At 47.1% G+C, this 27,949-nt stretch overlaps 1 protein-coding gene across 1 annotated transcript; it reads right to left on the bottom strand.

The window, feature by feature from the left end:
- Positions 1-855: 855 nt before the first annotated feature.
- Positions 856-27,581, bottom strand: KLF15 (KLF transcription factor 15). The gene is made up of 3 exons (XM_020981149.2): positions 27,172-27,581; positions 17,646-18,736; positions 856-2,908 (listed from the first exon to the last, which is right to left on the bottom strand). Exons 2-3 carry the CDS (start codon positions 18,668-18,670, stop codon positions 2,737-2,739), a joined length of 1,197 nt encoding a protein of 398 aa, XP_020836808.1. The 5' UTR covers positions 18,671-18,736; positions 27,172-27,581; the 3' UTR covers positions 856-2,736.
- Between the last annotated feature and the right edge of the window lie 368 nt (positions 27,582-27,949).

The raw sequence follows: 27,949 nt of genomic DNA, 5'->3' as shown, positions 1-27,949 counted from the left end.
TGAAAGATGGGTAAGGTTTGGATAGGCAGAAAAGGTGGAAACGGTGTCCAGAGGTGTCAAACTCATGGCCAATGGGCTGCTCGAAGCCCGTGACACTCCCAAATGTGGCCCCAACCAGATTAGCCGCAAGGGACCGGTTCCACTGAGAAGCAAACAATGGGGACTCAAATTTGAGAACATTTGGGTGAGGGGAGAATTGGCTTTCTGTTAATTGGCTAATAGTCCAGTGGGGCTGTGTGTTTTGGGGGATGTGTGATGTATTGTACGTATGTGAACGTGGAGCCGAGAGTCTCCACTCAGTTCATAAAGTTCAGAAAAGATGGTTGGCAAAAATCTTGATATGGTTCATTTATCTCAATAAAAGCCCACTGGAACTCCAAAAAAAAAAAAGTAATTGGGAAGTGTTTCACCAAATGAAAAACACAACATAGATAATGTTAATTTGTGATCTTCTAAGTCAGTATGCAGCCCACTGAGATCCATTTCTATTTGAGTTCGATGCCACTAGCGTAGACAGTGATGAAAACTGGACAAAGCCCTTGTGGGAAACAGGAGGGAGACCAGCCTGGATTGACAAGAAGGGGTGCCCAAGGGAGCAAGAGTTGATCAGGCTGGAGAGGCAGGATGGGGCCAGATGGCAGATGGCTTCAAATGTCAGGCTGAGGAGTTTCCATTTTATGGTGTAGCCTCAGGCCCCTTTATCTCCAGCAGGGTCTGGCATCCCACTGTATGGAGAAAGAACTTGTCCTGGACTCTCATCTACCACTCACTCAAGTCAAAATTTCCAACACAGGGATCTGTTTCCAACTTCACAGCTGAACAAATAAAAAAGGAAATACACAAGCACCCAAAGTATTTAAAATTTCCTTTTTTCTTTTTATTGGCAAAGTAAATATATTTTATGAAGGACAAAAGAAAATATACAGAATTGTAACTTATATACACTGGCTTCATAGATTTTTTTTATTTCAAATTTACACAAATTTTGATATGTTATTAAAAGATATTTTATATAGATGCCTCTATGTACAGTTTATTTACATACATTCATAGGATGTGAGATAAACCAGTCAATACGAGCTAGTTCATTGTATGTTAATTTCTAGAGAACAGAAGGAATGCATCACTAGCCTAAGGTAGTACAGGGCGCTCTTACATACAGCATGTGCTTCATTTTGATAATGCTCTAATGCTAGAATTGCAGTGTTTTATTTGGGATTTGTCCGGGACACAGAGAGATGAAAGAAAGCCAACTGATAGTTTTCTCTGAACAGCAGCGTCTTAGTAAAGATAGCCCCTATCCCATTTTCTCTGACTACTGAGTTCTATTTGATTCTACTGTTTCTTACATTAAAACACAGATCTATCTCTCTCTCTCTCATATTCTCTCTCTCTCCCTAATACACACACACACACACACACACACACACACACACACACAGAGGCTTGCATGATAAAGCACCCATCAACAGGAATCTACAATGATTTGTTTTATTTATTCATTTATTTTTTTAAAGTTTTCTTCTTACCCACTGAGGCTCAGGGGGCTGCTGGGACCGTAAAAGAGCATCATGAAAGCCAATATCTGCCATACCTAAGTGGGGCTCACCTGGAGAATGGCCCTCTTCAGGATGGAGGTGGGCCCATGAGCACCCATGCCACCTTCCCCCACAGGCATGCTCCAGGCATCTCAAACACTATATACTCTACTGGGTTGCAGACCAGGCTAGGGGACTGGGCCCCTTCGAAAACAAAATCCACGGAAAATAGGATAGCTAGCCTCTGTAGTGGTACAGGCAGTGTGGGGGCAGGGGAAGAGTGCTAGACTTCAGTAGGACCTCTGTTCAAATCCTGTCTTAGACATTTATTCGAAGTGTGACCATGGACGAATTACTTCATCTTTGCTTGCCTATTTCCTCATCTGTAAAATAGGGGTGGGGGTGGCCTAGAAGGACTTTAGGGTCCCTTCCTGCCCACAATCCATGACCAACAATGAGATATGAAAGAAATGACCTTTGACCTACTTTCACTGATTCCTTCCTGAATTCTTGGCTTCTGTGGGATACATCCTTTGGAAATAGCATTCTGTCAGTTCCAGATGGGGGGAAACAGCTGAAATCTCAACTTTGTTTTTAAAGCTTCTTGAATCAGGACAGATTAAGTAGGAGGTACGGGCCCATAAGAAGAAACAGGGGTTTCTGAAAACCTCCTTCCATCCCTCCCCTCCCCCACCAGAGCCCTTGGCAGTGACCATAGGGACACAAAGGACTTGTTTTCGTTTTCCAAAAGGAATTTGCTATATCCAAACTGGACAAATAGGCCCAGCTTAATAAAAACTCACAATGAATAGCCCTGTTTATGAGCAAAGCCCACAGGAATGCCAGAACTGTAATTAACTAGCTACAAGGAGCCCATAAATTTTCCTTGTGCCGAAGAAAACAGCTTAAAATAAAACACTGTAATTTCCGAGGGAAGAAGCGGCAGCAAAGACATGAAAGGGGGAGGGGGGTGAAGGTGGGGGGGGGGAGAAGAGCAGGCATAAAAATAATAACCGCAGAAAAGCTTCATTCTCAAATTCCATTTGGAGGACACTAACATTCATGTGTGGTGGTGTCAGATAACAGTGTTCCCTGTTATGGAGACAAATAAATTATCGCTATAAAAAACGGTGAACAAAGTGCTGGAGTCAGCTGTTCTCGGCCCAAGAGGTGGGAGGAGAGGGCAGGGGGAGGCAGGTCAGTTCACGGAGGAGCGCACAGAGCGGTTGCTCCGGGGGAAGCGATGCACCTTGATATGCTTGGACAAGTGGTCGCTGCGGGCAAACTTCTTTTCGCAGACTGGACATTGATACGGCTTCACACCCGAATGGGAGCGTCTGTGTCGAGAGAGTTCGTCCGACCGGGAAAATCTGCCCATGTATGGGAAAAGAAGCAAGTGGTTAGAATCGGTCGACTCGTGAGCTCAGACAACAACACTGCTGGGCGGGAAGGAGGCCCTGGAGCTCCTCCAGTCCCCCTGCCCTTTGCGTCCCAGAGAAGGAAACTGAGGCTCGAGGAGATGTGTGCTGCCCGGGGTCGTACAGTGAGGCAGTGAGCACTGGGGCGGAAGGCAGCCGGCTTGCTCTCCTCCTGGACGCTATTCTTGCTGCTCCCGCTCTCCCTTATATTTCACTGTCTAATTAGGCTAATGCTCTCAACTCTCCTGGCATAGGTGCCACGGGATGGGCTGGCTCTTTTTCTTTCATGTCATCCCACTTCTAGGAGAGGGCCTGGACAGGAAACAACACGATCCATCAGTAGATGGGCCAGGGTCTTCCAGCTGCCCTGGGCCCCAATGGCTCTGGGAGGTTGGCACAGAGATCTTGTTCTCATTTGGAGGAGGGTGAAACTGAGAAGCAAAAGCCTGTTCCCCAGCTATGGAAAATGATTAGACACGGCTGGGGATAGCAGCTTGACATTTCACAGCATGTGTCGTCCATATCTCATGTCACTCCCTTACTCAAAAAAACCATGTTGGGTCCTCACTGGCTAGAAAATTGAGTCTACATTCCTTAGCTTTGCATTTAAGGACCTTCAGGATCTGGCCTAATTTTATATTATTCTTCTTTCTGCACCGCCCCCTGCCCCCAATACTGCAGCCAAGCAAGACAACTCGATAATCCTCAAATACGTTTTATAGCTTCCTGATTCTACGCCTTTGGCTCATACCATTCCTTAGGCCAGGGGTGGGGAACCTGTGGCCTTTTAGGTCCTTGGCTGCAGCCTTTTGACTGAGTCCAAGTTTTACAGAACAAATCCACTTATTAAGGGGATTTGTTCTATGAAGTTTGGATTCCATCAAAGGGCCACACCGAAGGACCTCGAGGGCCACATGTGGCCTCAAGGCCACAGATTCCCTATGCCTGCCTTAGGCCTTTCCCCCCCAGATTGCTGCCTATTGAAATTTTACCCATCCTTCAAGGCCCAGCGCCAACCCTACTGCCTCCAGGAGTCTTCCCTGATCCCTTTCCTTTCTCTTGCCAAACCCAGCACTGCTGCCTTCCAGCAGGCCTATATGCAGAGATGCCTCGTATGGCAGACTATTCCTGAAGGTTGCCCTCATTGAACAAAGCCAGGGAGAGGCCAGCTGCTATCATGCTTTACTTAAGCCTGAGAGGCCAAAGAGTTAATGGCCTGGGAAGCTTGTTCTGCTGAAAGGGCTGGGTGTCTGACCAGTGGGCCAGGTATCCAAAATCCTCTCTTTCTCTCTCTCAGCTGTTTACCCAAAGCCATCCAATGAACAAAGTTGTGGCTATTTTTCAAAATTTGGGCACAGAATAGGTAGGGACATGGGTTTGGCGAGCCAAACCACTCCTTACAAGTTGAACAATGGGCTTAATTCACACCTAAAACATTTGAGTGTAGACTTTTCAGAGAGATTTCCCCCTGAGTGGACTCATTCCATTTGGGAAGGACATACTGTTTACTGAGAAGAATAAACAGCCATCAACTTCAGAAGCCAGCTTGGAAGGAAAGATACCAGAGATTGTGTGACCAAGAGTAGAACAAACAGACAAAACAATGCCAAAAACATCATTTCCAGCAAGAGGAAAGTAATGTGCTCTGGCCCCTTGGCAGGACCTGAGGTGTCTTTGTAAACACAGCCTCTGAGCCTCGAAAGTCCCTCCCAATTGTTACTGCCCCGTCTCCTCCTCATCCCAAACTCCGGCTAGCCGATGTGGCCAGTGGGTCATGAGCTGTCCTTGTCACTCCCCCGCATGCCCCCAAATCTTGAGTCTCCTCCACTCTCAGCCACGGGCATTTCAGATGTGTCTGGAAGTGAAGCAGCTACCAACAGGAGAGGAAAAAAGCAAAGAGTATGAACTCCATTGAACGCAAACCTCCGTTCTAGATTGTAGGTCTAGACACTGTACTTAGAATAAGAGTTGGGATCACATGGCTTGCTCCCAGGGGCCCATTCGCCTCAAGAAGCCTTCCTTGACTACTCTAGCTTACTCCTAAGGTATGTTGGCTATTGAATGTCAAGTGAGAAGGTAACTCGGAACATAGGCTCTAAATGCAAAAGAAAAAAACCAAAACACCACACCATTTATTGAAGCACTGACTATGGGCAAATCACGGAGAACAAGGAATGGGAGAGGTAGAAGAACTCTTGGAAGACAGAATGCTGGAAACAGACCAACTAAGAACCAAAGAACAATGAACACTGGGGCTGGACTGGACCTTAGAACTTGGCATGTGAGTGCTGAAAGGGACTTCAGAATGTTGAAGCTGAAAGGGTCTTTAGAACAAAGAACATCAGAGATGCAAGGGTTATTAGAACACAGAGTATTTGAGCAGAAAGGGCACTAAGAGAACAGAACATAGGAGCTGGAAGAGCTCTAAGAACACAGCATGTTAGTGCTACAAGAGACTTTCAAACACACACTGTCCAAAACGGAAAGGCCCTTAGAACGTGGAATGGCAGAGCTGTAAAGAACCTAGAGTCTAAACCCCTTATGTTAACACAAGGGGAAATCGAGGCTCAAAGATGGCAGCCTCTCTGAATTCATTAGAATTCATGTAGTAGCAGAGTCAGACTCGCATCTCCTTGGATCTCCTACGTCCCTCAGCCAAAGTTTGTTTTGAATGGGAGAAGTGAAACTGAGTTTGCAAATGTCCAATTCTGGCTGACCAGTACTGCAATAATCAGGCAATGTTCCAACCTTAATTCCCAAACTCTTCTCGGGGTCTCATGCCACACTAGCCCCTATCCAGAGAAGCCCTAAATAGAGACCACTTAGGATACAAAAAGAGGCTGGAGGGCAAGGCCGAACAAATGCTGTTCATCTCTTTAGAAAGGATCCCTACTGGGGCTGTAGGGGTGTCACATGGCCGAAATGTGTGTGTTACTTGAGCCATGGAAGAAGTGTGAGTTAATATGTTAAAAATACACTGGGTCTCATAACCAAGGTCTTAGTGGAGAGGCAAGAATTTTGCAACACTGTTCCCCAGAGCCCCTGGGGCAGATCGGCTTACTGAGGCCACGGAAATAAAACCCTAGGCATGTTGCTTGTGGACAAAAGGACAATTCCTTAAAGCCAACATGTGGGACTGAGAGAAAGCTGGGCATTCCTGAATCAACGGATGAAACAAGGTACAGTGGAAAAAATGTTAGACCTGGATTTAAATCCCATCAACTCCCACACACACACACACACACACACACACACACACACACACACACACACTAGCTGTGATCAAGTGACTTCAGTGGTCAGTTTTCTCTTCTTCAAAATGGGTGAGCTGATCCCTGCCCTGCCCTGCCCTACCCTGCAAAAGGAAGGTTGTGAAGATCTTTTGAGATAACAGGTTATGGAAACACTTTGAGAGCAGTCAAGTGCTTTAAAAAAAAAAGTGAGGGGTTGTTTTTATGATCAAGTGTTTTATTCCAGGTCACACAGCTAGTAAGAGGCAGTTGGGTTTCAGATCCCAGTATTCTGACTCCAGGCCAGGCACGCTTTAAAGGAGAAGATAGTCTCACTCTAGGAGCACAGAATGAGCATCTGCCCTGAAGGCAGCCTTAGAAATAAGCCAATCCTATCCTCTTGATTTAAACATAGGAAACTGAGGCCAGTGAGGTCAATTCCAAAGTCACATATCTACAAGAGCCAGATCTCAGATGATGTCAGTTTTCTTTCCACTAACACAACAGAAAAACAGACCTCTTGTAAACCCAGCTAGGGAATGAAGAATCTAGTTAATGTGGGTGCAAATGTGGGGTAATCTCAGGGAAAGAAGATTAATGAAATGGCTCCGGTAACTGGGAAGCTAAAGTATCGCAGCTTCAACATAAGTGAATGTACCCAAGACCAGAATGGGTTGCTACGACTAGAAACCATGTGACTATATGTTCAGGGAACAGAAGACACTCAGCTTAGAAGACAGAGGAGAGATATAACTACTGTCCTGAAACACCCAAAGGGCTATCACGGCACCACGGGAGCCAGCTTCCGCCTCTTAGCCCAAAAAGGCAGAGTTAGATTGAAGCTGATTTTCACTTAGTTTAAGGAAGAAGCATGGGAACTGTCCAACAGAAGAATGGGCCTCCTTGGGAGGCCATGAGCTGCCTTCCTTGAGCCAAGGCGGAATGGACACCTGTAAGGGATGCTGCATGTGTGTGAAGGACTGGGGAGGTCATTCCTGTATTCAGGGAGAGCTCAAGGGTCTATAGCTTTACAACACTTTGCATTTTCCAAAAAAATTCTGGCCATGTTCTGGCAACACAATAGAACATATTAGTCACAAAGTAGAAGAGGAAGAACAGGTAGGTTGACCCTAAGGATGCTAACAGAGTACTATGCCCCTCGGATGACAGTCCCTTATGTCTGTAGAGTGCTTTTATATGGTTCAAATCCTGACTCCGACACTTACTCTGAGGGACAGAAGACAACACTAGAGACTTAGAAAAGCCAGTAGGATTTCCCAAGGTCAAAAGACACGTTCGTGGCAGGATTGGAATTTGAACCAAGGCCTCAACTCCAAATCAAGCTTTCCCTCTACTCGACTCCCTGAAACTGCCACCTCTCCCTGACAATCTCAGCAACTTCTTAACGGGGTATCTCAATCACGGTCCCCTTAGCCACATGGATAAAGAAGGCCACTGAAGGTCCTTGAGAAGGGCAGTGACAGAAACAAAGAGGTGTCTGAAGAACATTAGCCTGGTAATGCTATTCAAGATATGTTCAGATTCATTGGTTCATTCACAAGAGGGGGGGACGGACTAGGACACCCCTGCCCACAGGACCAGGACAGTCTGCTGAAATGGGTACAGAGAGCAGATAACCATTTCTTAGGGCCATTCCACAGATGGCAGGCACCACGGCAGCAGGAAGCCTAAACCACCTGCTTACCAGCGCAAGACAAATCCTGTCTCTTTAAACCAGTGTACGTGCTCAGGAGAGGCAGGCCTGATCCAGGACACGGATCTAATCTTTTCCTTCTTAATCTTGGTAATCTCACTTTATCTCAGTAAACCCCTTTGCCTGACAGGTATCCAGGGGTATCGATTTCTAGAACTTAATGATACGCTGCATTAATACATCCAGATGTTTATTCTGCTGACTCATATGATCTTAGATTGGAGGACGGGATCTTGCAGGTCAGCTAATCCCAGCCCCATCCAGTGCAGGAGCCCTTCCGACACCGTCCCTAGTTGGCGGCCATTCACGTTCTGCTCGAGTGTTTCCATCAATGGGGATTATTCACTGTCTCCCAAGTGGCTCAGTGGAGACAGCAATGGCCCTGGGTTCAAATCCTACCTCTTACATTTGCTACCTGTATGACCTTCAGTTCTAAATTTCCTCATCTGTACAATGATGGGGTTGGACCAGGTGATGTATACAGTCTTCTAGATCTATGACTGATCTTTTAGTACTATCAAAAAGGGCTTAGGCTGAAGTCCTAGCTGTGTTGCTAATTATATGACCTTGGGTAAGTCAATGGACCTCCAATTCCTATAAAATGAAAGTGTTGGATTAGATGGGCCTGAAGGTCCCTTCTAACTCCAGATCTATGCTCTTTCTGTCCCTAGGAGTCAGCCCACACTTCAGCTGGACAGCTCTTCCTTATAACTGACCTGAAATCTGCCTCCCTGTAACTCCCACCCCTCTCCCCCATCAGCCCTGTGCAGTCACACACAACAAGGCTGGATAGGCCCTCTTCCACATGGTGCCTTGCCCACCCCATCCCCAAACACACAGAGACATCCCAATTCTCTTCTACAGGCTAAACATCCCAGGATCCTTCCACTCTTTCAAGACCTCTCATCCTCATGGCTACTCTCCTCTGCTAGTGAACCAGTTTCTTAGGGGTCTTTTCCTGACCTGGAGCTGGACACCTCATTCCAGTTTCCTTTTTGCTCATCAAAAGTAAAAATATACCCACATCTAGCATGCCTGTCTTTTCTGAAGCAAGATTACAGGCAAGGGGAAGCAAAGCCTGGAACGGCTTCCATCTAGCTTGGAGTCACTCCAAGGACCCAACTCTTCCTGGGGCAGGTTAGACAAGTAGTCAGGGCGTGGTACTCATGAAGTCAAGATCATGACTAGATGGGCCAGGTGACTTTGGCCTCTCTGTTCACCAGCTGCAGATCACAACAGACCCCAACCAACCATCTAAAAACCTTGGGACACTGATTTTAAAAAGGACCTCATTTACTGGAGAACTAGGGGGACCCATTTACAAGAGAGGGTGGCAGACTAAAACAGATCTGCCCCCATGTTCAGGTGGGATCCATGAGGATGGTTGGCTCAGCACAAACCCATTCTCATTATTTGGGACACAGTCACTTAACGCACATCCTCTTCACAGGTTCAGGAACACAATAATAATAATCATAATAATAATGGTGATAATAGCTAATATTTATGTAACATGTTAAGGTTTACAAAGCACTTTACATATATCATCCCATTTGATCCCCACATGAAGTCTGTGAGGTGGGTGCTATGGTTATATCCATTTCACAGAAGAGGAAACTTGAGACAGGGAGATGTTAAGTGACTTGCTCAGGGTCATACAGTTAATAACTGCCTAAGGAAGGTTTTGAACTCGGGTCTTCTTGACCAGATCCATCATTTTTAGCTACTATAACACCTAGCTATATTATTTTTATATATCAAATGGCAAAAGACATAAAGCATTTCATACAACTTCAGTCATATAAACTGCCACTATTGTGAAGGGCTACATAAATATGAGTTGCTAGTATTACTCAGCAGCAATATTGGCTGTAGATACAGAGGAAGTGGGCAATTCCCGATTTTGTATGATTTAAAGGATTGCAAAACGGCCCCCAAATCTGTGGTCTACTGGTCTAATAATCCCAGCATTTGAGTCCCTTTATTGCATTATGGCACAGTGTCTCCAGAAAGCTCTTTTGAAAAATAGAAACATACTCAGTTGAAGGACCTGGGAATGTTTAGCCTGGAAAGGAAAAAAATGTGATTGGGACAGAAGCACAGTAGGAAGGGTGGGGAGGGTGCAGAGGCAGAAACACTATCTCCCCACAGGCTCATCAGGTGGAAGAAGGAATTAACTTAGTGTACATGGCTACTGAGAGCAAAATTACCCCTAATGGGGAGAAGGGAGAAGGAAGAGGATTTCAGCCCAGTGGAAAGAAGAAGTTTGCAACCATCCTCTGTCCAGCAATAGCTGCCTGACAGCTCACCACCACTGTTTGAGTAGAGGCCACATGACCTCATACCATCCTCCTGAGGCTGTCCTCATAGCTGGGGGGACCAGAGAACCTCCAAGGTTCTGATTCTGTGTCATGGAAGGGTCTGACATGAAATCTCTCATTAGCTACCTCAGCTTCCCTGGGCCTGTCTTTGGTATATAAACTGCATAGTCCCCAGGAATCCCACTTCCCACCCCTCCAGAGAATCTCTAAGGGTCCTTCTATCTCTAAATGCTATAATTTCACTTTTGCTGCACGGTGTAGTGGGAAAAGCCCTTGGTAGGTAGTGAGCTGTCTGGGTTCCTCTAATCCCAGAACTGCTACCCACTTGCTGCAGAACCTCATCAAAGTGATTTCCCTTTTCATAAGAACTCAATCTTTTCCTCTATCTGATAGGGAGAACAATCTGACCCTTATCTTTCTCATGGGGATGTTGTGGGGAACCAGTGAGAACCAAGATATGATAGGGCTTTGAAAATTTCAAGGATTCTTTTGGGTTGGTCTCCTAGAAGAGACCCTGGAGGAGTCACCACCACGACAGAATTACATAATCAACCAAGGTTTTCTTTGGTGCCCCTTTCACTGACACCTCCTCATTTCTCACAACCCCCCCCCCAAAGCACACCATTGTCCCATGTTCTCTCCCCCAGCCCTCTATCCAAATGTACTTCCAGGAAAGAATACCATAAACTCATTCTTAGGAAGGGACTAGGGAAGAGAAATTACAGTGGAGAGAGTGATGGATTTGGGACCAAAGGACCTGAGTGTGAGTCACTCATCAGCCACCTACTACCTGGGTGACCCTGGATGTGTCACTTCCTTTCTCTTGAACCATTTCCTCATCAGTAAACTCAAAGGGCTCTGTAGATCAGGGGTTCTTAACCTTTTTGTTTCAGGGCCCCTTTTGGCAGTCCGGCAAAGCCTACAGACCCCTTCTCAGAATAATGTTTTTAAGTGCACAAAATAAAATACGTAGGATTATGAAAGAAATCAATTATACTGAAATAGTTATTAAAATATTTTAACAAATTCATGGATCTTAAATTAATAACCTCTGGTTGTTACATGGTTGCCGATGTACCTTTAAGATCTATGGAAACTCCTCATGAGTAGAGATTTTCATTCTTTGCACTTGTATCCTTAGCACCTAGCCCAGTGCCTGGCACATAGTAGGTGATTAATAAATGCTTGTTGGTTAACTGATTGACCCTATGACCCCCTCCCAGGAGGTTTTGCATTTTGCTAGACAACAAAGCCACAGGCAAAAAAATAGTAGAAATTCTCACCCTAGTGAGAAAGAAGGGGGATTCTCTCTAGGCTGCTGATCATTCTGCTGAATTATAAGGCCAGCCCTAGCCTCTATGTTTTCCTGACCCTTCAACTGGACTGAATAATAAAACCAAAGTGTCCTATTGACGTTAGAGCTTAAAGGAGGGGACTTTAAAACACAAAATATCCAGGACAAAAGGGCCATTAGAATCATTGGTAGAACTCAGAACACAGAATGTCCCAACTAGATGAGACCTTAGAGTCTTAAAGAGACCTTAAAAGTCATCCTACAAATGAGGAAACTGAGGCCTAATATGAAGAAAGTGACACCCAAAGTCACATGGCCATGAAGTGACATAATTGAGATCCAAAGCCAGGTACCCTAAATCCAAATTCAGTGCTTTTACCGCATCATCTTGTCATTTTAGGATAGGAAAATGTCAGCCTTTCCTAGTTGCAGCATGCAAAAAACCATGATTCCTGGCTGGGAGAAACCTTTTAAGATCCATTATGCTGCCTCTGCTTTCATAGATAACTTTATTCTGAGTCATGAATACTTCAGGAATTTTACAACCAATCCTATCCACCCCCACCCTGCACTCCCCCCCCCAAAAAAAAACCCCAAAAAGCATAATGGAAAGACCATTATGCTTTAGGGAGTGGGGCAGGGGAGAAATGAGACTGGGTCAGAAACCCTGTAGTTCCATTTTTGCCATTGACCTTGATGTGACACTTCCCTCTCTGAGCCTCAGTTTGGAATGAATAGGCTGGATTGGATGATCTTTTAAAGTCCCTTCCAACTCTAACAGAATTTTATGATCCTATGAAACAAATATTCCAACATTCCCCACTGGAGCAAAGTGTTGATGGGGTGGGGTTTGGTTGTTTTAACACAGGGTTCTATACCATGGGGCAGGGGAGGGGAAAGGAAGCATATAACGTATACTCATAAAGAAGGATAACTGCTTCTCAGTTTCAGAAGACATCAGGACAACCACCTCCCAGTTTGAGAAGACATCAATGGTCCTAACCATTCATAAAGAAAGATAGCCACCTCCTACTCTGAGGAGACATCAATGGTCCTGACCATTCATAAAGAAAGATTACTACCTCCTGGTTTGAGGAGATATCAATGGTCCTGACCATTCACGAAAAAAGATAACCACCTCCTACTTTCAGGAGACATCAATAGTCCTGACCATTCATGGAAAAAGATAACCACCTCCTACTTTGAGGAGACATCAATAGTTCTGACCATTCATGAAAAAAGATAACCACCTCCTACTTTGAGGAGACATCAATGGTCCTGACCATTCATAAAAAAGGACAACCACCTCCTAGTTTGAGGAGGCATCATTCGGTCCTGACCTCTAATACAGGAATCTCACTATGGCACCCCAACATGGCACCATCCCATTCTGCCTTAATGATTCCAATGAAGGGAAACTTGCTACCTCACAAAGAGATCTATTCTATTTCTGGACAGTTCTAGCTGTAAGAAAGGGTTTTCTTAATCTGTCTCCTTTAACTTACAGCACACCACAATAGAGCTGGAAAGCGTCATAAAGAATAGCTAAACTAACCAGCTCATTTTATAGATGAGGAAACTGAGGCCTAGAGGTTAAGTGGCTTGCCTACAGACAGCCAGGGTTAGACCAGATATTGGTTTAATCCTAGATCTGATGATGAGTTTCACCTTGGTGCTGACTGCCCAGATCACAGCTGTCAAGCAGTGAAGGCTGAAAACAATTCTTTCTTCAGTACCAGCCTCTGTGAAAACAATCTAGACAGGTGCCTCAATCCTCATTGGCAGCAGAAACTTTATTACCCAGCATTCCTCAGCAAGGAGAAGCTGTGGGATCCAACCACACTGGCTTCATGTCCATGTTCCCTCAGGCAAAAGTCATGTACTGGACAGAGCCCTAGATGTGGAATCTGAAGACTTAGGGTCAAGTCTTAGCTCTACTAACATCTTGGGCCATCTTGGAGAAGCCATTTCACATTTCTGAGACTCAGTTTCCTTTCTGTAAAATGGAGCTAACGCCTATCTCCCTCCAAAGATTGTTTTGAGACAAAAGCATGAAAAGCACTTCATAAAGTGTTATAAAAATATTAGCTATTATTATTATCATTATTATTATTATTATTATCATTATTGGATGTCACCAATGGGGGATGATTTCCTCAAAGGGAAAGGGTTAAATTTTCTATGTATTCCATTTTCCTGCTTAATCTCAGGGATTTTAGGTAAAGTAGTTCCTTTTCACCAAAAGCTTGAAAACCTCTGATTTTATAGTTATACTTCAAACTTAAATAAAGACACACTTATCCATATCTCCAAGTTAACCACGCCTATGAAGAAACAACTGGGTTCCTTGGATCATGAGGTCAAACCCGAGGCACCACCTGGTGGCAGTGCACCCTAAACACAGGTCAAATTTCTATGAGCAATAAGCACCTTTCCAAACGAACACTCATTCAAATGAGCAAGCAATAACGTGTGTCATGGGAGCCATCCCAAACCCTCACTGTCAGATCTGAAGCCACAGCAAAAAGAGGAATTCAAAAGGAGACATTTGAACACAAATAACTCTTGTAGGTGAGGATGCTAAAGTGGTGCGATGAAGTGTTGGGAGTCAGGACCTGAGTTCAAATCTCGGCTCCAGCCCTTACTCTCTGTACAAGTCACATAACCTCTCTAAGCTCCCTTCCTCATTGACAAAATGAAAGCATTGGACTAGAATGCCTTTAAGGTTTCATATCTATCATCTAGATCCTGTCTCCCCAAAAGGTCAAGGTAGGAATAAAGCACACAACTACCCTCACTGGGTTCACTGTTCTTTGTTGCCTTCCTGCAGGAGGGAAGTGGTATATGCACACCAAAAGGCCTAACTTGGGATTGACGGGTGGTGATAGGACAATAAAGAGAAGACCTGAATGGCAGCTCTGCCATTGACAAACTGTGTGACCTTGAACAGGTTACCTCCTCTCTCTACACCTGTTTTCCTACCTAGTAAATGATGTGCGAGGACCAGAAGATCTCAAAGTTCCCTTCTAGCTCTGCCCATTCCAGGATTAGACTGCAAGTGTGAGCTTTATATCTCTGGAATATACTCACGCCCACATTAGGGGAAGAGTAGGGGGGAGGTGAGGTAGCAGGGTGTGCCAGATCACTAGAGATTTTTCTCCAACTCTCTTGCATTCTGTGCCCAGGGAATTTGGAAAACAGCCATTCCTGATCTCTGTTAAACCAGTAGCTTACAGGGAAGTGGCAGAAGGTCATGGGTAAGTGTAATCATTCAGAAAGGGCCTTTATAATCACAGACATTGTTTTTTAAAAGTTCCACCTCTTTGGGCCAAATGTGTGCCCTAAATGGAAACAGGCCGAGTCTTCATTTCAGCATAAGTGCTCTCCCTCAGGGCAGGCTGTAGAGGTTTAGTACTGCTTCTGACTTTTAACAATTTAGCAGGGGCACACACACACACATACATACACACCCCTTTCCATCCAAGGGCTCAACACTGCCACAAATTCCATTGAGGACCCCAGAGGGTTACTATTTCCAAGAACTTGAAGGACAAGCAGGTTATTAACAAAGAGAAAATGATTTGCACACTCCCCCCCCCAAATACACACACACACACACACACACACACACACACACACACACACACACACACACACACACACCACAGCAAGGGCCTGGAACAGTTCTTACAGGCTAGAAATTCCTGTGGTGTGACCTATACCAAGAAAGAACATGGGCTTTGGGACTGCATGATGCCTGTGAAGTCCTGGAGAGGATGATGAACTTTTGGAAAAGGTAGAGACTTTCTTTTTGCTGAATGATTTAGGAGCTGTTCAGAGTTTGGTTTGCCTAAGGCTACTAGTAGGCTGAGAACCCTGGAATTCTGGTGCCTGGAGGGTGGGAAAAATATCTCTCCTTCCTCAGCACACAATCACAAGATCTTCCAAGCCCAACCACCAAGACAGGCCCCACAATATTCCAAGTTAGGAAAGCTGGCTGCTACTAAGCAAGGTTTGGGCCGGGCATGGCTCACAGCCCTGGCTGGCATGATAAACGCTGATGACTGAAATAGGCCTGAAGACAGCTGAACTCTAGTCCTGGCGATGCTACTGGGAAATTCGCTTCCCTTTCCCAGACCTCAGTTTCCTATTCTGTAAAATGAAGGGAGGTTTGACTAGATGAGCCTAACCCTTTAGGTATGCTTGGAATTTCTTTAGTGCGCCTCCCTACAAAAAGTTCAATCCCCTCCCAGCAAGGGCCCTGCTCCAGCATGCTGACTGATTCCAGCAGGACAAGGAGTGGCCTGTGCTACTACCTGTGGACATGTTGGGGATGTTCAGTTATCACGGGCCTTTCATGTAAGAGGTTTGGACCTAGAAGGGACCTTGGAGGTCACGGAGTGTGACTCTTCGGCTCCTGAGACCCAGTGACTTTCCCTCTGGGACAGGGAGAACACCCAGAGTCTTGGCCAACCATTCACCCTGTTTCCACCTCTTCCATGAAGCCTTCCTTGATTAGCCCAGCCCAGGTAGCAAGTCCAGTGTGAAGAACATTGGCTCTGAGGGTAGAAGGCCTGGGTTCAAAACCTGCCTCTGATCTTTGCTAACCTTAGGCAAGTCGCCTAACCTCTCTGGGGATTAGTTTTCTTGCCTACCTAAAAATGAAGGGTTAGATTAGGTGACCTCTAACACCCCTTCCCACTCTCTATGATCCTCTGACCTCTATCCTAATGCACTCAGAATCTATGCTAGTCATTTGACCTTTGGCATGTAGTTTCAGCCAGGCTGTTCATTTCCAGGGTGACCTTATCCTTTTTTCCCCTCAAGATTTCTTTCCTTGGGGCAGCTAGATGGCACAGAGGATACAGCACCAGCCCTGGATTCGAGAAGACCTGAGTTCAAATCTGGCCTCAGACACTTAACACTTACTAGCTGTGTGACCCTGGGCAAGTCACTTAACCCCATTGCCTACCTGCCCCCCCCCCAAAATAAATAAATAAATTTGTTTCCTCTTCTGTAAAATGATGGAATTAAAACTCTAGTAAAAAGAGCATCAGACATGGAATCAGTAGCCTGGAGTTTGAGTACTGGCTCTGCTACTTAGCTGGGTGACCTTGGACAAGTCACATCCCTTTGGGCCTCAAGTTTCCTCATCTATAAAACAGGGGCATTGGAAAAGAAGCATGAGGTCTCAGGGGGCAGCTCGGTGGCATAGCGGATAGAGCACCGGCCCTGAAGTCAGGAAGACCTGAGTTCAAATCCGGCCTCAGACCAAACACTTGACACTTACTAGCTGTGTGATCCTGGGCAAGTCACCAAACCCCAATTGCCGCACCAAAAAAAAAAACCAACCAGGAAGTACAAGGTCCCTTCCAGGTCCAACAGTTGATAAATCTATGGTGTCAGCTTAATAACTGAGTCTACAATGCCTTATACTTTTGGCCATCTTGTCCTCTCTGTCTCTACTAGATCCTCAAAGGGAAGGAGCTATGACGCATTGATCTCTGTGCCCCTCCCTCAGCCTATTCCTGACCCTCTCCACACCACACTAACCCCCCCCCCCCAGAATACAGACCAGGGCCTTGCACACAGTAGGCACTCAGTAAATATTGGTCTGATCGGTTGACTGACTGATGAACTTTGCCCCTTTTCCAACAACGGCTGGGGATCCCGGACATAGCCTGGTCATAACTTGGGCAACTCCACACCCATTGCCCAGTTCCCTAAGGTGTCCACCTCAGCTCTCCACAGAGCAAACTCCTACTGCAGTGAGACTAAAGTGAGCACAAACACATAGCAAGCCACAGCAAGCCTCACCCAGTTGTTAGGAAACTGGAAATCAGTTGGTTTCTTGCTTTGGAAACCGGTGTGGCAGAAGCCCACATACATATAGCTATAGCTCTAGGTGCCTTGTGCCAACTTCTGGAGGGTAGTACCACTTGGCTTTGAGATTCTCCCCTCCATGCTCCACCCTTCTCTTTTGGAGAGGAGGAATTGATTGAAACCAATGGGCAGCCTTATTCTACAGTGTCTTATTTTTGGAAAAAGCACAGCGCTTGTCTGCTAGGATTGGAATAACAGGCCCATCTCACCATAGGCAGTGGTACCCATGCCACCCTAGGATACTGACCTCCAACCACACCCAGGCCACGTGCACGCAAAAGGCTTCTCGCCTGTGTGCCTCCGCAGATGGGCCTTAAGGTGGCTGCTCTTGGTATACATCTTCGTACAGCCAGGGAAAGTACATTTGTGCATTTTAATGAGTTCCGCCGCTGGGTTCTTTGGAAACTTCTGGCCTACTAGGATCCCTGCGGGGCCCGGCACCATGCCACCTGGCCCAATGGGCTTGGCCGCAATGGGGACTGGGGCGATCCGCACAAACTTGGAAGGCAAGTTCAAGTTGGAGGACTGGACAATCTGTGGCACCAGCGCAAAGGTTTGCCCCTGGATGTTGACGAGGAGCTGGGCGATTTTAATGTTGTCCGCACTCTGGCCCGGCGAACTGGGACCCGTGCTTGACTCTTGTTTGATCTGCATGGGTTGGATCTGGAGTATGACGGGGATCCCGCCCTCTGTGGCCGTTGGACTATTTGAACTGTGGGCACCTTCCACTGAGCTGCCAGACTGGGGGGTTTTGCTTTCTTTCAAGATGCCCCCCGGCAGGATGTGGTCTTTATGCTGCCCAGAAGAGAGCTGGTTGCAAACGCGAAGGTCTTTGGTCCCATTCTCAGGCCCTTCCTTGAGCTCCAGATCCATGTTTTCCTCCAAGAACTCCTCAATCTCCTCCAAGGTGGGCTGGAATGGCCCCATGTCTTCTGGGTCCGGGAACCGGAAATGTTCCTCTTTCACCATGGGCTGGCACCGCCGCCAGTCCCACCAGGCCACAGGACTGCCCCCCAGTGTTGCCTGGGACAGCAGGTAGTCTAAGATGCTGTCCTGGCCCTCGATGCTCGATGTGCTCCCGTAGCTGGAGCCTAGGACCTGAGAGTCAGGGCTGGAGCAGGAGCAGAAGCTTGAGGAGTCACTGTCATCTTCTGACAATGGAGAGGGCAGCATGTGGTATGCCCGCCCGCCAGCCGGCATGTCCCCCAGGTAACCAATGGGGAACTTGGTGGTTGAGAAAGACTCCCCCACCGGGAGCAAGTGATCCACCATTCCTAGAACAGGGCTTCTGGGATGCCCACCAGCATATACCACGAGGTCTCAAGGTCAGATGCAAACCTGCAGAGAAGGGACAGAGAGGCAGAAGAGTCAAGCTATAGGTCAAAGTGCTCACTCCAGCAAGCCTAGTCGGAGAAGGCAGGCTGGGAGTTCAAATATTGCCACATGCTCGGCTAGAGCTCTATCGTTGGTGAATTGTGTCTGCCTAAGCATTTTCCAAGATTGCACCACCTGTTTGCAAAAGAGCCCTTTCCAAAAGCATTTCACAACTCTGGGCCCGTTGGGTTGCAGACAAGGGCTCCTTCCCAGAATTCTCCGGGAAAGGTACAATGAATATGCAGAATACACAGCCATTCAAAATGGCCGGAGGGAAAGGAACATCCCGGTAGACCAGGTATTCTACCTGACTGAGGATCATGGAGTCATCTATGTACATAAATCATGGATTTCATGCTTGCAAGGCCAGCCCTAGGGAATGCAGGGATCCTCATGGTATCCTCAGCAAGGAAGCAAAAAGGCAAGACAAAAAGGCATTGGCAAGACCGTGTTGGCATCAACCTCACAAGTGAGGTACCTTCCCAATGAGAATTAGCATAACATAGAGGAAGAAGCTGAAGTCTGAAAGTCCTGAAGCCTAGGTTCTGATCCCATGAAGGTCACAAACCTTAAGCAAAACTCTTTCTCTGGACCACACATACCTCTTCTGCAGAATAAGACGGCTGGGCTAGAATTCAAGGGCTCTTAACCTAGGATCTGTAAATTCGCATGCTTATATATGTATTTCGGTAACTGCATTTCCATAAAATTGATTTCCTTTGTAATTCCATGTATTTTATTTTATGTATTTAAAAATATTCTGTCACTCTAAGAAGAGGCTTACCCAGACTATCAACGGGGTCCATGATACAGAAAAGGTGGCAATGCATGATCTGTAAGGTCCCTTCCTGTTCCAACCCACTATGATCCTTGCCAGTATCCTACAGTAACCCATTATCGATCAGGGCCATACTCCCTCCCACTGACTGCCATTTTGCTGGTGGCCTGACACTGGACTGGCTTTTCTCTCCTCTTTACAGAGTCAACAAGAACCAGCTTGGTCAGAAGTGCTATTTCTCAGAAGAACTTTGCCCCTTCAAAAGCACTGCAGCTGTCTTGTTTATCAAGGCTCGAATGGGGGGAGGGAAGGAGGGGAAAGGAGAATGCATTTCATCTGTGGCCAAAGCTTCTAAGGTTACCCGACTTTGGCTGCATGCACATGAAACTTGTGCTGTATGATGGAAAGTGACAAAGCCCCCTTCATCAGTCCTAACAAGCATCCTAATGAACTGTTTCCAAAGGAGACCGATGGAAGATCTAGGCCCACACATAGCAGAAAGAACCCTGGACCAGGAATCAAGAGACTTAGACTTGAGTTCTAATACTGAATAACTGTGTGACCTTGGGTAAGTCACTTCTCATCTCTAGTTTCCTCTGCCTTAAAATGAGGGTGATGATGGTTGTACAATCCAGGAGGCCTACTGTAAAGAAAGTAGTACAATCCAGTAGGGCTACTGTAAGGAAAGTAATTTCTAAAACCTAAAGAGCTATCAAAGAGTCATTTGTTAGAATTGCTATAAGGTCCCACTAGTTCTCTAGAATTTATCTCTGGGTGAGATAGAAGCAAGCCCTCTTCCCCCCAGGACAACTCAAAAGTATTTGTAATTGTGTCGGCGGCAACCCCCCGTGATCAATATGAAATATGTACAGAATGGAATCTGGGGCTACCTCCCACTTACAAGGACCCAGACCCAGGCTTTCCTGCCATCTTGTTCCTCTTCAAAGTTAATGTTTTCTAATTAACAAAGAAAGACCCCAAATCACAGATTGTCAGAGCCAGGGAGGACCTTAGAACAGAAATTGTTAAGAACTGGAGAACTAGGTTAGAACACAGAATGTCAGTGCTAGAAGGGACCACAGAACATAAAATGTCAGAGTTGGCACACAGAATGCTTGAGTGAGAAGGGACCACAGACATGGTTTCATTCAAACCCATCATATTCAGATCCTATGTAGTCTAATTGTAGGTGGCTAGAATGAAGAGCTGAAGTGAGCCTACATGGCTGTGTTCACAGAATCCTAGCATTAGAGCTGGAAGAGACCTCTGAGGTCACCCAGGGCAAATCTCTCATTTTACACGTGTGGAAACAGAGGCCTAGAAAAGTTAACCGGACTTGCCCAAGGTCACCCAGATCACAGCCAGGATAGACTTCCAAAGCAGGATCTCTGACTCCAAATACAGTGTCTTTTCCAATATGTCCCCATACCTCTTATCACAGCTGTCATGGATATAGAGCATTAAAGTCTGCAAAGCCTTCTTCTCATGACTGTCCCATGGAGTAGGAAGGTCAGGCATTATCACCTCTGCTTTACAGACACAGATTTAAGGAAATACCTCCCCAGGGGTCACACAACTAGTAAGTGTAATTCAGACACAGGACAAGCCAACTTTCAAACTGCTATGCCATCAACTATACCACACTGCTCTTTCTTATTCATTTGGCCTATCCAATCTCATCTATCCTTCAAGGCTTGAAAACTGGGTTTCCAGTACTGGTTCTCCCACCAATTAGCTGCATGACTGTGGAAAATTCACTTGATCTCCCAGGCTTAGTTCACCTATCTGAACAACAGCTAGAATTCTGCCTCTAAGGTAGCTCTGGCATTCTATTATTCAAAATTCATATCCCTTTTATGATGATAATAATGATGATGATGATGATGATGATTGACATGGGCAAGGCATTTAAACTTCTTGCATCTCAATTTGCTCATGCGGATAATGGGTTAATTGCTATTAATCTCTCCTTGCACCACCACAACCAACCTCAACTTAAAAGGTAAAATGATCAGAATCTGATGTACACAGATGACTATGTCTTGGGTTAACTCCCAAATCTCCAACATACCTAGAAAAGAGACAGGACTGAACACAAGGGAGTACTAAGAGGGTTTAGAACTAGCTTGGCCCAGAGAGATCATTTAACTCAGATAAAACAGGATGGAAATTTAGATCTTAAAAGTCTTCTAGTTTAAACTAATCTGGAAAAAGTTTAAGAAGCCCTAATCTAGTTCAATCTCCTCATGTTACAGAGGAGGAAACTGAGGCCCGGTAGGTAAGGTGATTTACTCAAGGACAAATGTGTGATAAAGGGGAGGGCAGGAATTGTGTCAGACTTCAAAGGCAGTATTCTTTACATTGATCCATGGTAAGCTAAGTGATGGGATTTGAACCCAGGTACTGGATCCTAGGGCCGAATGAGTCTCCGCTATTCAAGAAAGACCTGCATATTCAATTGAATTACTAGAATGACTCTGCCTGTCCACAAAACACTGGTGTTGGCTCTAATGAAATGTCAGGGCCCAAGAACAATTTAATCAGTTGGCAGATGGAAATAATAAATAGGCTTTAAAAAAAAAAGCTCAACAAAAGTTGAGAGTTGTTTTGTTTTGTTCAGGTCCGTGACACTCACGGAAATGGAAACTGGAAAGTAGCAAAGCCTTCGGAGAACTTTCTCAGGCTCCATCACAGTCTCTAGGTAATGTCACCACACTGGACAGCTGTTACATTTTAAGGTCTCGACCTCATAAAATACTCTGTGTGGCCCAGTGGGCACGGCTATCTCTGGGTTGAAAACATATTCTTTTAACCAATCGTTAATAAAGAGGTGGACCATTTGCAAAGAAGGATTGGTATAAAAACAAAAGCTAACGATAAATAAATAGCCCACTTGTTGGCCTGTGGGCCAGTGGAGTGGGGTGGGCTTGGGTTTAAAAGTCTACATTCAAATCCCAAGCAAGTTGATTTAACCTTTCTTAGCCTCAGTTTCCTTCTCTGCAAATTAATGAGGTGGGACTAGATGATCTCTGCAACCTCATCTGGTTCTTAATCCCATCCGCGTTCCTAAGATCTTCAAAGAGCAGGTCAGCCATGAGGCCAGACCAATCTCTTGTGTCTATGAAGCCCGTTGGCTCAATGACGGTACTTGAACATGTAAGAAAAATGAAATGAAGACTGATTACATCTTTCCTGAAATTCACCTGTTGTTTTCCTACTATGTGCTTGCCAAGCCCTGAGCATCAGATGGCATGAGAGAAAAGAGAGAAGATTGTCATCTTCACAGCACAGAACAGTACTGGCTTTGAAGACCCAGGTTCAAATCCTACCTCAAATGCTTACTTACTTGTGTGACCTTGGGTGGTATATCAATAAGTATTTATTAGAAAGAAAGGTAAAAAGAATCCCCTTCCTTACAGAACAGGCATTATAATAACTACGTATGTACAAGATGTATACAGAGAGTAGATAGAAGGTGGGCAGCTAGGTGGCACAGTGTTTAGAGCACTGGGCCCAGGTCAGGAAGACCTGACCTCAGAAACTTACTAGTTCTGTGACCCTGGGCAAGTGACTTACCGCTGTTTGCCTCAGTTTCCTCATCTGTAAAATGAGCTGGAGAAGGAAATGGCAAATCACTCCAGTATCTTTGCCAAGAAAACCCCAAATGGGGTCACAAAGAGTGAGACAGGTAAAAAAGAACTGAACAGATAGAAGGTAATAGGGAAAGGGAAGGCACTAATAGCTGGAGGGATGGACAAGGGTATGTAATAGGAGCGGGGATGTGTTCTGAGCCTTAGAGGAGGCCAGAGAAGCCAAGAAGGGGAGGTGATGTGCCTGAGCATTCCCAAGCAAAGGCCTGGAGACAGGAACTTGTCTGGACCTCAGTTTCCAGATCTGCAAAATGGAAAGATACCTGTGAGACACCTTCCTGATCTTGATCCATGAATTATGGCTTAACATATGACAGAACATGATCCAATGTCAAATATGTTGTAAAGATCAACTGGCATTGGGTGAACCAGAAGGGAAAATCATTGACTCTTCACTGAAAGAGAAGCTCTATAGTTAAATGACTCGTAGAATAGGAGTCAGGAGACATGTTTTAGTCCTCAAAGAAGTCATGAACTTTCTATGTGACCTTGGGCAAGTCACTTATCCTAGCATCACTGAGTCCAAAAGGAATTCATAAAACACATCTGGGTTAACCCCCTGCCTTTATCCTTCTGTAAAGCCTCCTTCCATTCTGGTACAGAATGATTTCTAAGTCTAAAATGACTTCTAGGATCTCAGTCAGCTATGACTTCCTATGTGCTAAAGCTCCTTCCACCAATAACATCCTGTGTTCCAAGGTAGGATCCTCCTAGTTCTAACATTCTATGATTTGACACAAGAAAGTGTTCCCTGAGGAAGTGAGATTTGAACTAGGCTTTGTAGGACTCAAGATAGAAGGAGGAGGGGGAAAAAACACTGCTGGAGGAAGTCGATCAATGAGTGTTCAGTTCTGGATTTGCTGGGGAAGAATGAGAGTGAAATTTGGAGAGGCAGATCTGACGTTGGATACCCGCCCAAAGAGTTCAGGTTTGAAGTAGTGGGGACAACTGTCAGTTTGTGAATAGGGGAATGCCAAGCTGAAAAGGGAAACTGCAGATCACTGCGGTATCATCACAGAATGCAAGGCAGACTATTGTATTATGGGGGAGACTAAAGCAAATGGAAATCCATTAGGAGGTGGAAGACTTTTCTCCATTTAAAAGGAAACATAAATTACTTGCTTAGATTCAACCATTATAGTTTGGATTTTGTGCCAGGAGACAGGCAGGGAAGTTGCTACATATCCTTCTACGGAATGGACCCTAGGGATTCTCTAGTCCAGTCTCCCTTTTACAGAGGAGAAAACAGGTTCAGAGAGGTTACCTGTCCACAGCAAAGCCTAGACTTGCAAACCTAGGTCTCTTGGCATTCAGGCCTACTCTCTTTCCACCAACCCCAGCTTCTTTCCTAGCCAAGGCATAATTCCAAAACTTTCCCTAATGGTTCCTTCAGGCGAGACAAGGTTATGGGGGGGGGGGAGAGGCAGTAGATGAGTAGATGTTAAGGGACTGGACCTCTATGGAAGGAGGAATTTATAATCAAAGTAGCTCAAGCCAAAAGCTTACCATTAGGTTCATAGGAAAATTCAGGGGGAGAGGTGGGAGGAAGAAGTCTGATTTCCTTACAAAATAAGAGTCTCTAATCAACTTTGGTCCCAGATGCCAAAAAGCACAGTAGGTCCCACAGCATTAGCACCTACATTTCAGCAACATCTCACCCTTCAGAAAACTGGCCTGCCGCCTGGCTTCTTGAGTAACCAGAAGCCTTACACAACTGTAAATAAGTCTACCCCCCCTTTTTTTTGGGGGGGGTGATGGCTCAGAATCTCATTAGTACCCACACACCACAGCCTGCTCAAAACATTGGGGGCACTTCCTTCCTAGGGTCTTCACCAAACTGTTTGTCTATCATAAGCCATGACTGGTCCTTTTGGAAGCTGCATTATAAGAAGGAATCCATTTCAGCCTTCTTGGATGAGGGCTGGAAGGGAAGGCCCAGTCAAGCTAGTGTTGGGTTCCTAATCCGGGGGGGGGGGCTGGAGCGGGGTGTTCAGGCTTCTTCCAGGCTTCTCAGGGCCCCGGGGATCCCCTTTTACTGGAGGCTGGGAAAGAGGAAGATTTGGAGGCAGAGAAGAGAGGGGCTCAAACAGCCCGGGGCTCCCTTTGAACTTCGACACCCCTTGTTTGTCAGCAGGGTTGGAAGCATTCTGGGCCAGATCCTGCTCGGGCGTCATTATGCAAGATGAATGCCCGTTCCCTTTGCCCCCAGCATTCGCTGGGGCCCCCAGGCATTCAGCCACAGTGCACAAGGCGGCTCCAGGCATTTCTATGCTAATGTCCCGGGCCTGAATGGGTTTCGCACAAAATGTGCCCCGCGATTCAAGGCTTGGGAGAGAAGAGGAGGAGGCAGGGGGGAGGCAGGAGGGGGAGGGAGGGGAGACCGCGTTTCTCAGTCACTGAGACACAAGTTATTTTTAAAGGTTGCTACAGAGCACCTGAGTGCTGGTTGTGTGTGTGTGCATGTGTGTGAGTGTGTTTTTCCCTTTCCCACTCCCTGAATAAACATCTCGAAATGCCTACGGTATGTGTCAATTACACCTTGTTCAGCGCTGGGCCTGAAGCTCAGAATGGTTCCGATCGAGATGGCGCATAACCAAATGCTGGCTGTTGCTGTGTCCAGCCCCCCCCCGCCCCTTCCTTCCACCCCCTTCTTTTTTTTCCTTGATCCCAAAGAGCTGAGGATGACCGACAGTAACCCTGCCTCTCTCCGCTTCTCCTGTCAATAGGACCAAAACAGCTAGCGGCCAAGCACACGAGAGACGAGCTGCACCCACTGACTCGTTCCCCTCCAGCCCCCAGCTCCCCGACCACTTCTCTCCAAAACAACCCAGCTGCGGCGTTCCCGCAACCCCACGATTCCAATCCGCGGGCCGCCTGCCAGCCTGCCATCTGGAGAAGTTTAGTGGGAAGGGCTCCCCCTCCCTCCCCCCACAAAAAAAGCGGCTTCCTCTAGTTGCTCTCCTCTCGCCCCAGCCCGTGCCCCGAACACCGACCCTGGGAACTGGACACTTGGTCGCTGCCATCTGGCCCCCAGCGTGCCCATCCCCATCCCCGCAACCTGGACACACAAACAGCTCAGGGCCGCATTCCTGCGCAGCGCCCCCTTCCTCGCCCAGGCTGCGGGCACCCAAGCTCCCAGCCCCGACTGACCAGAACGCTCGGTCTGCCAGAGAGGTCAGGCACCTGGCCCCGGCCCGGACCCCAAATCCCAGCTGGGCCAGGTCAGTGGCTGGGAGTTCCGGTAAGCAGGCGCTTGGCCTTGCCTGGCTTGTTTACGCCAAAAGCCCACCTCCCAGAGGGCCGACTGGCCGGAGCTCAAAGGCCATCTTCCTTCCCCGCCCCGGGCCCATATGGCTGTAAACACGTCGACCGCTTCCCATGGAAAGAGTCTTTAGCTCGGCTCGACTGGTCCTGGGGATCAACCAGATTTTCAGGGCTGAGACCCCTCGGGTTGTATCCTATCCCCACCTACCCACCCACCCACCCACCGTAAGCATGACCAAGTCCCGCACCACCAACCCAGGGATACACAGATCTGAAGCCCCACTCCAACACGTCACCCAGAGACACAAGCTCACGGAGAGACACACTGGCACACATACACGTAACAGAGACACGCAGACACACGGGCACACAAACACGTAACGGAGACACATGCCGAGGTAGACACACACATAACAGACACATGCAAAGACACACAAACACGTAGACACACTCAGACACACAAACACGTAGAGGCAGACACACAAGGACACATCAACACGTATACATGTAGACATAAACACATAGATTCACAAGGACACTCGGTTTCTAGGGCCACACGTCCCAGCAGGTTTCCGCACCCATACCCCCTCCAATTAAGCAGGTCCCCATTAATATTCCTCTCACTTCCTCCACCCCCCCTCCCGCTGTCCGTCTCCCCAATTTGATCCCAACCTCTCCCCTCCCCCCACCCCAACACCTTTTCCTACCTGAACTTTCCGCACCGTGAGAATTTTAAGGGATTGGAGAAGAATCAAAATGGGGTTTGGCGCAGGGGGGATGCACCCCAAAAAGAGGGGGTTCCACCAATCCAATTCCGAATTCGAGGGAGCTCCTTTTTGGATGGAAAAAAGACAACACACTACCCCCCCCAAAAGGGGAAAAAAAACAGAAAACCAATCCCGTCTGAAGACTATGAAATGAGCAACTTTGCGGGCAAGGCAAGCACAGCCGGGCCCGGTGCCCTTGAACTAGAGAGAGCTGGCTCGCTCGGGCGGGGCGGAGGGAGGCAGGCAAGCGGGCGGCCCGAGGGGGCAGGCGGGCGGCCGTGCAAAGGCAGCAGCCGGCGCTGCTGATGTGTCCTTTAGCCGAGCGAGAGTAGTACTATATGGCCGTCACATGACCGCGGGGAGACTAGCCCTGGGAACGCAGGGGAAGGCTTGGAGGAGGCTCGGCCCCAGCGAGCCGGCCCATTGGCCGCCGCCTCCGTGAGGGGGCCGGCCTGCGGGCCGGGCGTCAGTGCCCGAGCTGGGCGGCCTTGCGCGCTCGCGCGCTCTCCCGCGCCCTGCCCCTCCGGACCCTCCTCGCCTCCGCGTCCCTGAGCCTTGGGCGCTCCGGGCTAGCGGAGGAGCCGGCAACAGTTAGCTCCCGGGGCGCACGGTGCCGCGCGCTCTACTGCCCTGGGAACCTCTGCCGGAGCTGGGAGGGCCAAGTGGGCGCGTGGGGTCGGGCTCTGCTCAAAAGCGTGAATGAGCCCGAAGGAAAGCT

Source organism: Phascolarctos cinereus, unplaced genomic scaffold, assembly GCF_003287225.1.
Source record: "Phascolarctos cinereus isolate Bilbo 61053 unplaced genomic scaffold, phaCin_HiC Scaffold_4;HRSCAF=312, whole genome shotgun sequence".
Lineage (NCBI taxonomy): Eukaryota > Metazoa > Chordata > Mammalia > Diprotodontia > Phascolarctidae > Phascolarctos > Phascolarctos cinereus.
The sequence above is the reverse complement of the archived record's forward strand: the minus strand, read 5'-3'. Positions and strand labels throughout refer to the sequence as shown.

Bases quoted from the DNA above. Each gene is read 5' to 3' on its own strand.
- KLF15 (XM_020981149.2), bottom strand. From the start codon at position 18,670: ATGGTGGATCACTTGCTCCCGGTGGGGGAGTCTTTCTCAACCACCAAG. The intron at 2,909-17,645 runs GTCAGTATCCTA...ATACATGGGCAG, and splicing joins TGGCCTGGGTGTGGTTGGAG to ATTTTCCCGGTCGGACGAAC.